The sequence below is a fragment of the Corvus moneduloides genome, chromosome 28, assembly GCF_009650955.1.
Source record: "Corvus moneduloides isolate bCorMon1 chromosome 28, bCorMon1.pri, whole genome shotgun sequence".
In the NCBI taxonomy this organism is placed as follows: Eukaryota; Metazoa; Chordata; class Aves; order Passeriformes; family Corvidae; genus Corvus; species Corvus moneduloides.
This window is the reverse complement of record NC_045503.1, coordinates 1,656,349-1,669,390: the sequence shown is the minus strand read 5'-3', so window position 1 is coordinate 1,669,390 and position 13,042 is coordinate 1,656,349. Positions and strand designations below refer to the sequence as shown.

Sequence of the window (13,042 nt, the reverse complement as noted above, 5' to 3'; positions counted from 1 at the left end):
GGACTCAGCAGCACTCACAGCTCTTACTCTGCCACCGGGGTGAGAAAACTAAAGCAGACCCAATAGCACACATTATAAATACAGAGACCATGGTGTGCATGACAGGATCAGCAGCAGCCACAGCTCAGTTATCTGTGCACAACTTTGTTCTACAAAGCACCAAATTCCTAATAAAAGCAGCTAAATCAGCCATTTCTACAGAACAGTCTACAAGAGCAAGGTCAGGTATAAATTAGAGTTTGCAACATTTTTGCCACAAGCTGGCTGTTGGAAAGGTTTGTAATTCCCCCTGAACACAAAGCCCTACACTCCTCCTCCAGGTGTGGCTGCTTTGGTTACATCAATTTTTTCAAGTTAACATCCCTTAACATACTTAAATGGCAAGATTTTGATTAATTCTGTGTTCCAGTACCATATCCCAGGCTCCTGGGTGTGTTTGTACAGGACAGTTATCCCTCAGTGCAACAATCCATAGTCTAAAGTGAATCTATAACCTAAAGGAACAGTTTTAAATATTCTGATTTCCATCCTCAAACGCAAAGAACTTGTTCAGTTAAACTGGGCAGCCAGCACTGCCTGGAGCAAGAAACACCACCCCAGAGCCCTTCCAAGTTTGCATCTTTTTTTTATTTGGGTTCTTCTTATGAAACTGTGCTTAGCCTTGAGGTAAGCCTAAGTTGGAGCTTGGGGGTGAACACCGTATTTTTCTAAACTTCATCTCACCACATGTCAAGTTAGGCCTCATCCAGACTGGACAGGGCTTGGAGCAACCTGGGATGGTGGAAGGTGTCCCTGCCCATGGCAGGGGGTGCAACTGGATGAATTTATGGTCCCTTCCAACCCATATCTGGGATTTCATGATCCTATGAAAGTGGGATCTTTGTGAGATCTGATCGTCTACACAGTAAAAAGGTAGCCCAAAAAGCCTGCAGACCTGAGCAGCAAACAAATGGTTTTAAAACCTGGATAAGTTCTTGCAAGAAAAAAAGGAACTACAGCTCAGGCCCCCTCAATCTTTCACTCTCCCAGCACCACACACAAACTTTTACAACCCCTTACCTCCTGTTCATAGACAGGAACATTTCTGGGCATAGCCCAGACTAAACTGTCCCACACCAAAGCAACCCCTGCCCTTTCAGAGACAGTTCTGACACACCAGACCACGCTTCCTTCCCCAAAAACAGGCCAGATGACCAAAGCAGCTCTTCAGAAGTGTGAAAAGCAGCTGTGGTCATGCAGGGGCAGAGCAGGAGGGACAGATCTCCTACAGCTTTCCCCTGTCCAGCAGATGTGTGAAAACCAAAGCTGAAACAAGCCGGTTACAAATAAATCAATGGCAACACTTGTGTACCTTTTAATGACCCTGTCTAGATACATTTCCAGCTCTCCAATGTAACACCAGCTCCTCCCAAGTCCTGAACACGGACACCACTCATGGATTAACAGAAGTCATTTGGATTTGCCAAAGTCTGATCTCCATACGACCCGTTTAACTCGCAAAACAAAAGAGGTCAGTCCCACCAGCCCCTGGGTTTAAACAACAGCTTGGTTGCCTGCAGTGGCAGCTCTCTCTCCCCAGGCAGCAGTCCATAAATCCAAAGGAGAGGATGTTACAGCTGCAGACAAGATGGTTAGCAGAGATCAAAAAGATGGATTAGGAAAAGCCAATCAATCTTGCAGAAGGCTGGTGGGACAAGTGCCTCTTTCAAGCCCCTCGCTTCCCTCCATCTGGGAAGGATGATAAGGGTTTCTCTGGACACCAGGAAAGGCACCGTGAGCCACTGCAGCTGCAGCTTCCCTGGCAGCCAGGAAAGAACCAGCATTCTGCGTGGCACACAGATGCCCTCACAAACCAGGGACTTTAGCCTCTCAGAAGCTTGTGCTCCTCCTCCCACAGGGTTAATTTCACTTAACCCACCTAGAGAGACCCACCAGCACAGTCCCCCTGTCCAGAGCACATCCACAGCCAACACACCTGAACACAGGAGTCACAGGAGTCAGTGAAAAGCCAAAGCCAAAGCACTTCCAGCTGCTGCAGCAGCCAGGAGCTGCTCAATAAAGGGAGGATCTTGGGCTCCATGTCCTGCCAGCTCTGCCTTCCATCACTTTGCATTTTAAGGAGTTTTCCTTGTGTTCAAATGCCAGTTAAACCTTGAGTAAGGGAAAGGGAAAGCCTGCTCCATGCAGTATTCCATACCGGATAGCAAGACTCAGTTTAATATTACCAGATTTTATCCCAAATCAAGACTGTGCCATTTTAGCTTCCGTAGCAACAACCAAAGCACAAGTTTTCTTACCAAGAGAGACAAGGACCAAAAGTCTCCTCTGAACCACCCAATTACTGTCATTCCCTTAATCAAGAAAGCACAAGGACATTCACAAGAATACATTTATATTAGAATGTATAAAAAGAGATGTCCTGCAGAGAACACCTTGTGTCCATACTTTTCCTCCCAGTTTCAGAGAAGTAAAGACAAAGGAAGGAAGAGCTCCCAAGACTGCATTTGGAAGTCCATCTCCCACACAGCAGGAGGCAGCTTCAGTAGTTTCTAAGTTACTGCCACACAAAACCAAATGGAAACCATGGTGGTCACTATGGCCTCCTTAACGGCTTCATAAGGACATTTAAACAAAAGAAAAGGTTGGCCCAAGATCCAAAATAAACTAACAAAGGAAATAAGCATTGGAAAAGAAGATCCAAACTGCTCTGGATAATCATTTAGCAACAGGGATTGCACTTCCACTGCCGCTACTTCAGCCACAGTAAGACAGGTTTGCCTTTCCACACAGCAATTCCAACTGTTGCTACGGACACTGCACAGATGCAGGAGGGAATGGTTCCCCTGGTACGTGCGAAGGGGCTGTGTAAATCCATTAACATGCAGTCTGCCTGCAGGAGTGTTACAGGCACACAGGACAGTCACGGCAGGATGAGCTTCCCCAGCTAAGCCAGACAAAAGAAGTAATTCTACTACGCAAAAAAACGCCAGTTAAAAATAATGTTGATGTTTGAATATATCGGGGAATGCGACTACTTTGGTAAAACAGCAATTCACTGGTGTGTCCTTCTGCCCTCCCAGGCGAGTTTTAGGCAGTGACACACCCTGCCCACACCAGGGCAGCTGGAGGCAGTGGGCAGGTGCTGCGGTGATCCCATGCGCACAAGAACCCAGGACTGCTTCTTGTGGGACAGAGGGAACTGCTGGGCTTTCACTCCCTGGAGCAGAGGAAGCCAGCCCTGCCACCATTTCACAGACAGTTTAACCCCATCCAGCCACCTGCCCTGTCACCACTTCCCCAAAAGTCACCTCTTGCTTGCACACAGCAAAGGGAGGGGAGGCCTCAGCTAAAACTAAACCCTTGTGGAGTTTTGGCTCAGTTCCCTTCCAACCAGACCAGTTCACAAACACTGTTCCAAGGGTGAGGGCAGCTCAGGCACAAGCGGGCAGAGATGACAAGAGTCATTTCTACCTGCAGATGTTCCAGCTGCAAACCTGCACCTCCCCAGGAGCCACGGCCTGTGCTAGCAGGGGAACACCCCACCTGTGCAGGTACAAGGGAGCACAAGACACCTCTGATCACCCACACTGCCAGAAACAAACCTTCACATGGAACCCAAGGGAAGAAATGAACACAGAGTCCCAAAATCCCTGGTGCTGGAAGCAGCCACCGTGTCCTTCTCGAGCCCAGGGTCTTCCCACACCCTCGGTGGGTGCTGGAAGGAAGCTCATGGCACAACCTGAGCCCTGTCTCCTGCAGGGAAAACTGGTGAGACAACAACAGCTTAAAGAACCGCTTTATATTCTGTAAAGACAACTCAGTCTTGGACAGCTCAGAAATTCTGCTCCTATTAAAGACGCATAAATATTCCACATAACAGAAGTCAGCAATAAAACCTTGTACTTGTTCTGAAGCCCACTGGGCTCCTAAAGAAAGGTGCTTTCTTAGGTACAAAAAAACCCCAATAGATATGGGTTTTCCTTCAGAAGCTTCAACTTGTGGAGCAGAGCAGTCGTTCAGTGGAGGTTCTGAACAGCAGACATCAACTTCCAGCCACCAACCATTTCCCCGAGCTTTTAAAGACTTTTAAATGACCCTACAATATTACAATGTATTCTTCACAGAATACAGAATTACAAATGACTGTTTGCTGTTGTGAGCAGGGATAGAAGCCAAGGTAAGATCCACAAAGACTCCAAGCCCAGCTCCAGAGGGTCAAGAGGCCACCCTGAGCCAGCACCTGATCTCCCAGGTCTTGTTGCCAACAGATACGGGAACCAGAGGGAACCACCTGCAACCCAGTGGGAATCCAGCTGAGGAATGGAAGAGAAGCCTCAAAAGCTCACAGTTGTTAAAATTTTACAAGTGTCAAAATTAATAATATTGCTGAGCTCCAAGAAGTAAATGACACATTAATGCCAAAACCTCAGGAAACTGCCCTTTACAGTACACAGAAAATAACAAAGAAACAGTATTAAAACCCATCAATTTTTTACTAAGAAACTTATTCAGAACTTTCTGTAATGTTTGGTTTGGCTAAGTTTTCCAATGTTTCATTTATCTTAGATTTTTCATCCAACACTACAAAGTTCTTTCAGCAAATTTTTAGAAAACTCTCATTCACTCATGAAATGAAACAAACCAAAATACTCTGAACAGGAACTTTTTCGTTACTCACAGATCTGCTCTGATCTACGAAACCATCATTTCCTGCTGTAAAATATACTCACCCTCTTCCTATGCTCTAAAAATAGTCCCTACTTTATTTGATAGCTATAGCAGCATGTGGCCAACTTTCCTATTCAGTTTTATTTCTTGTTCCTCTTCAGAGGTAGTTTTGTCTTTAATAATTACCATGAAAGTAAATATGTTCACAATTCCTAACATTAAACTTTCCTCCTTCTGTGGATCCTTCTGCTGGGAAGGAGAAAATAATTAAAGTAAAAATATGTTGAGACACTTTATGATTATCAATCTGTGACAAAAGACACTATAAGGGACAAAAGAAATTCACCCCACCTCTGGTCCTTGTGTTGATCATTATAGGGCAGAACTTTAATCAGACAGTTAAAGGTTAACTCAAAGCAGGAAGAAAAAAAGCAAGTCAATGTGAAAGGGGGAAAAGAAAGAAGGAAGAGTACAAAAGTAGACATATGGATGTCTGGGGAGAAGGGTGATTAAATCCCCCATAAATCTCACATACCAAGAGGTAAGATATTTTGCCTAAATTCCCAGAGGCAACACAATTCAGTCCCGTATCTGAGACTTGAAAGGATAATCATCTCCATATATAATAAGGCTGCCACGAAGGACAAGAGCTGGAGCTGCATGTGGGGGCATGGATTTCCCCTAGCACACTGAAAGCTTTCAGTGCTGTGTCCAACTGGAGCTGATGGGTGAATTTTTAGGTAGATAAATTTGAATTGCCTGAGACGGAACTTTGGCTGGGACAGGAACATTAATCCTCACTCATCTGCTGATGAATGAAAGGGGGAAAACGAGCAATCTTGGACAGCTACTCTGTCTTTCAACAGTTCCCTTTCAGATAAATCAGTTACATTTAAAAAAATAAATACTAGTGGGGTCTTAAGATGCAAGACAAGAGACCAACTTTCACTTTTCTTACAGAAATACTGGGGAAAAAATGTCTGTTAACTGAACTCATGATTTATCTTGTATCCAACGGGTCAGAGCTTGGAACAAAAGGAGTCTGAGAACTGAACAAGCACCGATTGTCACTCAGGGCAAGTTCTACTTCAAAGGGTAAAGCCCAGAAGGAAACTGCTCTTCTGTGCTGCCCACGTGCTGCACAATTAACGCCGTAGGGCTCACCTGCCCCCCAAGAGCACATCCCTGAGTCCTCCTGGCACTGGGGAAAAGGACAGAAAAAAATGATGTAACTGTGCCAACTCTGTGATCTGCTGGGCAGTAGAGAAACCCAAGTGCTTTTGAAATGACCGAGTCAGTATTTCCCAGTTTTACGCTGCTCTCTCTCCCCACTCCAGGTGGTTTTACAACCGGGGAGGGCAGGCAGAGAGAGAGGTGCTGAGAAATCGGAACTGTGCTGAGTTTTCAAACCTTTCTCTCACCAGAGAAGCTTCTCTAAGTGATTAGTCATCCTCACAAGCATTTCCCAACAAGCTGCATCAACACCAGCGGGGGGAAAACCCCCCGAACTCAGCCTCGGCTGCCGAATTTCTGGGCGATTACTCAGGGGGTGAGGAGGTTTTTGCCTGGCAAAGGCAGAGCAACAGTTTCCTCCTCTGCCTCCTTTGTAGGGCCGCCTGTCCCGGGCAGGCCCTGACTCACATTTCACAGAGCGGGGCGGGGGGGCCGCCTCTGAAAACACTGCAACACTTTTTTCCAGCCCAGATATTTCCAGCGATCCCGTTCCCAGAGCCGCCCCACACACAGCTCCACAGGCAGCAAGGCTCCCACCCGCAGGGAGGATCAGGGGGGCTTCACCTTCCCCCTCCAGCACGGCCTGATCCTAGGGAAAAGCCGGGAGCACGTGCAAAACGTGTTTTCCATCAGCTCATCCCACAGGAGAGCAGTGGGGTATGGAATAAGCACGGGATGGATCTGTGGCCGAGGGCAGGATGCACAGGACCACCCTCAGCAGCAGGGCAGCTCCAGCCCCAAGCGAACAATTTAGCTCCTATTTAGGTCCTTCTCAAATTCATCTACGGCACCATTCTATGGCACCCAATGCTCCCACACCTGCCTCGCTGCCTGGGAAGTCAAAGCCAGGCATCGCAGAAGCTCTTCCCGGGAAAGCTGAGTGACACTCATAAAAAAAAGAGGATTAAACTCTCAGACAAGGTTTGTTATTCATCTCCACCGTTGATCTTTAATTCCAAAGGTGACAATCCCCACGGGGCTGTGATTTTCATTAACACTCCCTGCCCTTGAGGTCTCCCTGCACAGCACATTCCTTTGGTGACAGAATGGTATCAGCTCGATCACGACAGTAGAGAGAGAGAAAAAAAACCAAAACCCACACTCTGCACCCTCCCACCTGAACAAAATCCAGTAGTAAGAAGCTTGTATCCTATTACTCCCAGTAGCAGTCACACACACCTCCAGGTGCAGGGTGATGCTCTGACAACACTCAATTAGAAAATGAGAATTTTCTTGCCATCACAGCTGAGTGGAAAGTCAGCAGCAACGAGGAGGAACACAGACAAATAAATTAATTTTTCAAGCCAGACTTCTCATCACAGGTGCTTATTTGGAGGTTTAAGCTCCAGCAGCTCAGGGCAGAGGCACCTCACCCTGTAAAGATGTGCACAGCGGCACAACCAGGACTGTCCCCTCCTGGGACAGAGTCAAAGTCTGGAAGAAGAGAATAAAATTGGTAGATGACAAAAAATGGTGTTACCATGTGGTAACTAGGGCAGAAGAAAAATTCTTGGCTGTGAAGGTGGGGAGACCCTGGCACAAGGTGCCCAGAGCAGCTGCGGCTTCCCCATCCCTGGAAGTGTCCAAGGCCAGGTTGGATGGGGCTTGGAGCAGCCTGAGATAGTGGAAGGGGGTGGGACTGGATGGGCTTTAAGGTCCCTTCCAAGCCAAACCATTCCATGATTCCGTGATCCTATACCCAGAGCACAACCCTACTGGAATGCCCAGGGGCTGCAGGAGGAGTTCCCAGGTGCTGTCACAACTCAAGCCCCTGGCCCGTACAAGTCAAAGGGGGAGAGGGGAACACAACCCACAACAACCTGACACACATGGATGCTTGCAGCCACCTTCCATGGGAATGCCACCCAGCAGGGGACAGAGCAACACAGGCAGATGTCGAATTCTGAAAGTGGAAAGGACTGGCACCCTATTGAACGTGACAGGCAGCAAGTCCTCACAGGCAGTGGGGTGAAGGACACGGTGGCACAACAGCCCTGCACAAGCAGGCCCTCCCTCAGCACCTGGCTGTGCCTCCTGTCCCCGCTCAGCCCTGACACCGTGATCACTCTGCCAACCCCAGCAGTGCAAGCCTTGAGGAGAGGAGATGAAAGAAGCAGTGTCCTGTCTTTGACAGACTGCAAACAGGCTTTTCCACATTCAACAACTCTTACGCTGCAATAGGGTGCAGTCCAGCAAACATCGATTTTGGGGACAGTTATTGGCTTCAGCAGCTCTGAACTTCCTGTTGCTTCAGCTCCCTGCGCAAGCAATCCCTCTCTGGTGCCACAGATACATCAGCAGAACCCTGCCAGACCAGACTGTAGGGCTGATCCACCCCACAACACTCCCACCCCTTTCTCCCTCCTGCACACACAACAGCCTGCGACTCTTAAGCAGGAATTTGTCAGGAGTTTAAAGTACAACCTGAGACACCTCACAGATCAGGCAGAGCTTATTGTGGTAAAATGAAAAACCTCCGCATTTAAACCTAATCCATGTTCAAATTTAACTATAGTAAAAGAGACAAGAGAATGAATCATTTTAAGAAAAATTCTAGGGGAAAAAAACCTAAATACCTGCAAGTCTTAAAACTACACAAGGGGACTTCAACCCTTGTACCCTTTAGATCTAAGTAATGAGTACCAAGTTATGCTCAGCAATACTTGAAGTATGACTGAAAATGCCATCCTCCACCAGCAGTAGCCTGTTTAAGACCAGTTAGATCCATTAACTCCAGTCTCTCACCCAAATACTTCCTTTATCCAGGCCTGTATCTTTCCTAGTATCAAAATTAAAATTTTAACACCGTATCCCTGGTCTCTTGACTACCTGGCACGGGCAAAAAGTGGGGCAGGTACGTGGGAGCCGACGAGTTAACCAGCACACAAAAGAGCACACTCACTTCAGCTCTGATTAAGCGGGGCAGTCACAAAAACAGAGGTCAACATCAGAAAATATTTTGTGAGTCATGAGGAGAGATTACTCACCATGCACTATTCAACTTACTCATCACAGTGTGGCACGGCCAGCACGGCTCACCACGGCTTCATTAGGGCACCGTGGCCTTTCCTTTGAGGCGGCGGAAGGCGGGGGAAGGAGCCGCACTTTCAGTTTTGTGTGGAAGCCAGTGGGAGGCTGGAGCTGCACCACCGCCGCCGCTCTCTCTCCTCCCACGGCCCTAATTAGACTCGGAGGGAAATACATGTTTCACATCAGCCTCCCCGGCTCTTTTAGCATCCCAACAAGCATCGGGTTGTCAGCCGGGCTATTATCCGGACTCAGCAGTCTGGAGAGACCCCACTTTTCCTATTATACACGAAATAAGCAGCAGCGCAGCAATAAAGAGCCACGGTATTAATTCAGGCGTCCATTAATAGGAGAGACCAGCCTTCTACGCAGCAACACCGACGCCGCTAATTTAAGATGTAGTAAGAGCATAAAAATAGCCAGGTTACTCAAGGCAGGGTTACATCACACCACGGAGCCCGGGCACGCAGCAGGTTCACACTACAGAGCCTCGGATGTTGGGAAAGATGACTCCCTGGCACTGCTGCTGCTCTCACCAAAAATAACCAGCCAGGACCGTGAGCTTCCCTTCCCCTTTCCCTCCAGCTCTCCTCGGAAAACACATCTCACAGCGTACAACAGGAAGCAACCAGAACGCCGCTAAATAAAACTCCTTGAAGCGTGGTGTGCTTTTTTTTTTCCCCTGCCCTCAGCTATCCCACCTTGCTTCCTCGGAACCACGAGCGGTGAAACTAAGAAATGTTCTGCTTACGTCAAGGCGAGCCGAGCTCTCCCGGCAGCTCGGGGCCGCGCCAGCGCGGGGAAAGCGCGGCTGCAGTTCAGCAGAGCACGATGTCAGCAGGCCAAGCGCTGCCACGGACACAGGGATTTGTTTGCAGAGCCCCAGGGTTCAGCCGGAGCCGCGGCCAGCGCCGGGGCGTGCGTGTGTGCGGGCACGCCGTGGCCGCTGCCGCGCTCCGCTGCCCGGAGCTGCGGGGCGCGATGCTGCTCGGCCCCAGGTGAAACGTCCACTCGGGAATGACTGTGGAGAAGCTGGCAATGCCAAGCGGACCGTTTAATGGCAGGATGTTTGGGGTTTGTGGTATTTCTCAGCACACGGGGATCACACCCCCACCACCATCCGCAGCATTTCTGATTAACTGAGAAGAAATTCTGTTTATTCTGCCATTTTCAAAAACAGCTGCTCAAGTTTTCCCAAAGCAACTAAATCCTTACTTCCCATGCTGCAAAACACACGTTTCACCCCTAAAATAAAGGGCGGGGGGTTCGGTTTTTCGGTTTTTAAGGCTGTAGGAATCTTTGTGAACAGACATAAAACCATCCCTCCATCCCAGATTAATCCCTATCCCGCGTAATCTTTAACCTCCGCTTCACACAACCCGCTCGGGGAGCGGGGTGGAGGCGGGGGGGAACACGAGTTAATATTTGGCGAGGAAAACCGAACCCGGTCATCGCTTGTACTTTCAGTTTCTGACAATTTGAGCAGAGCGCGCGCCCGCCAACACTGACAGAGCTGCCCAAACAGGAAAGGCTGCGTTTAACCAGTGTGTGCTGGGAGACACGCCGGGAGCCGCACGCCAGCCTGCATGGAGGATGTTTTGGAAAGGCACGGCTAGAGCAGCAGCCCCAAAAGGCAGGCGGCAGATAGGAGTAGGCAGCAGTCTCCCCCTGCCACGAGCGATATATTCCTAATCGCTCACACACAAGCGATTGCCAAAGCGAGCAACAACATCAGCAGTATCAGCTGCCCCAGCCTGTTCGTCCCAGCGTGTTCTCGCCGGGAAGCGGCTCACGTACAACAGCACAGCCTGGAACGCAGGAATAATCAACAGTGCCTGCGCCAAGTAAACATATAGAGAGAGGTTTTGCCTTTGCAAACTGTGCTCCGAGGGGCTACGCGCAGTTAGGGAGAGAAATTGTTCAAGGGTTGATAGGAAGCCTACACACATCCAAAAATACCCTTCCCGGAGCCTTTCGCCTCTCGTGGGATTGTCACTAATTTGAACATGGACATTGTTATCAAGGTCACACATCGCTCGCCCGGGCTCGGGAGAAAGTCAGGCAAGTTAAGGAAAAACGCCGCTCGGTAGCTAAGCAAGGACAAGTGACATTTTATTTGGAAGCACGAGGATTGCGGCTGGCTTGAATTCTGCTCGGGATAAATAAAAGGGGAGCTCCAAGGGCACGGCTGGAGGGGAACTGGCAGCAGCCCCACGACACCAGCGCTGCCTCCAGACCCACAACTGCCGCTGGCCACCGTTTATTCCCACTCTGCGGCTGGTCCTGGGGGTCCCCACGACCACCCGAGGCCATCCATAATTTAAGAGCTATTCCCCCATCCAGAATCCCTGGATTCCACCCCGCTCGCAGCAGCAGCACCGGTTATTAACCGGTTACACGAGCCCAGCGCGAGGAAAACACGAAAACTTTTCATTAACCAGTCCTCCTCCTCCCCGCCCTTCGGTTTAGTCAACCAATTATAAAATGAAATAGGGGATTTGACTTCCAAGCGAGCAGCAGCGGCACCCGGGGCCGGGGCTCTGGGGGGGTTCCCGCACGGGGGGCGATCATCCCGATGGATCCCGGGAAGGGCCGGCGCTGAGGGATCGCCCGGCGGGTGCCAGGGCCAGGGCAGGGCCGGGGGCGCTGACAGGGCGCGGGGCAGGTGCGGGGCCGGGCCATACTCACGTAGACGGGCAGCGGCCAGGGGTACACGGCGGGCTCGGCTCCCACGGGCGACTTCAGCCGCAGCTCCAGCCTCTCGCCCATGTCGGCAGCTGGAGGACGAGGCGGCGGCGGCCCCGCACCATGCTAGAGGGGCCGGCCGGGGCGGGGTGCGGCGGCCGGGCCGGGCCGGGGGCGTGGGCGCGGTGCGGCGGGCGGGGGGCGGCGGGAGCGGCGGGGAGGGGCGGCCGGTGCCGGGGGGGCGGCGGGTCCCGTCCCTCCCTCTATTGTCGTTGGCGGCTCGCGGGGCTCTCGGGCGCCGCCGCCATCTTGGGCCGGCGTGAGGCGAAGCACAATGAGGCGCCGGGGCCGGGCCGAGCCGGGCCCGAGCGACGCGACAGACGCGGGGAGGGGGCGGGCGGGGAGAGGGGCGGGCGCGGCCCCGCGGTCCCTCCCCCCTTCCCTTCCCTCCCCTCCCTCCCCCCTGTCCTCAGCTGCCCCCGCACCGCGCGCGCGCTCCCGCGGCCCCCTCGCGCGCGCGCGCCCGCAACCCCCTTCCCCCGGCGGCGCGCGCGGGATGCGGGCGGGGGTCGCGCGCGGAGGGGAGCGAGCGGCGCGCGCGGGGCGGGGGCGCGCGGGGACGGGGACCCCGGGACACGGGGCGGGGTGACACGGGGGTGACACGGGGGTGACACATGGCACAGGACATGGCACAGGATGGGCTGCGGTGGCACAGGCTGTGACAGGGATGAGGGTGGCACATGGGAGAAGGACAGACTGCGGTGTGACACGTGTGTGACAAGGGCGAGGGTGGCACATGGGCACAAGAGCAGGACAGGCTGCGGTGTGACACATGCGTGTGACAAGGGCGAGGGTGGCACATGGGCACAAGAGCAGGACAGGCTGCGGTGTGACACGTGTGTGTGACAAGGGCGAGGGTGGCACATGGGCACAAGAGCAGGACAGGCTGCGGTGTGACACATGCGTGTGACAGGGCCAGGGTGGCACATGGCACATGGGAGCAGTGTCACATGCATTTGATGGGGCAAAGGTGGCACATGGACACAGGAAGGGACCGGCCACATTGTCGCACATGCGTGACAAGGCAAGGGTGACACATGGTGCATGGGGGCAGGAAGGGCTGTGGCGTGACACGTGTGACAGGGCAAGGGTGGCACATGGGAGCAGAGCAGGTTGTGGCATGACGTGTGACAAGGCTGAAGTTGGTACATGGGCACAGGAGCGGGATAGACCACGTTGTCACATGTGTGATGGGGAGGGTGGCACATGAGAGCAGGATGGGTTGCAATGTGACGCATGTGACAAGGCCAAGGGTGGCACATGGCACACGGGAGTGGGATGGGCCACATTGTCACACGTGTGACAGGGCAAGGGTGGGACCCTCTATGTGACAGCACCAGGCTGACATGGGACATTCATGTGGCCTTTC

General features: G+C 51.7%; 1 protein-coding gene across 6 annotated transcripts in view; it reads right to left on the bottom strand.

The window, feature by feature from the left end:
- The window catches only part of DOT1L (DOT1 like histone lysine methyltransferase), a 77,702-nt gene extending 65,916 nt beyond the window's left edge, over positions 1-11,786 (bottom strand). For 5 of the 6 annotated variants that reach the window (XM_032092773.1, XM_032092778.1, XM_032092772.1 and 2 more), the window contains exon 1: positions 11,617-11,786. In XM_032092773.1, the coding sequence (XP_031948664.1) occupies positions 11,617-11,697 (81 nt within the window). In that variant the 5' untranslated portion in view covers positions 11,698-11,786. Of the gene's footprint in view, positions 1-8,888; positions 8,999-11,616 lie in introns of those variants that run through there. The other variant, XM_032092774.1, reaches the window with a different exon arrangement.
- Positions 11,787-13,042: the final 1,256 nt, after the last annotated feature.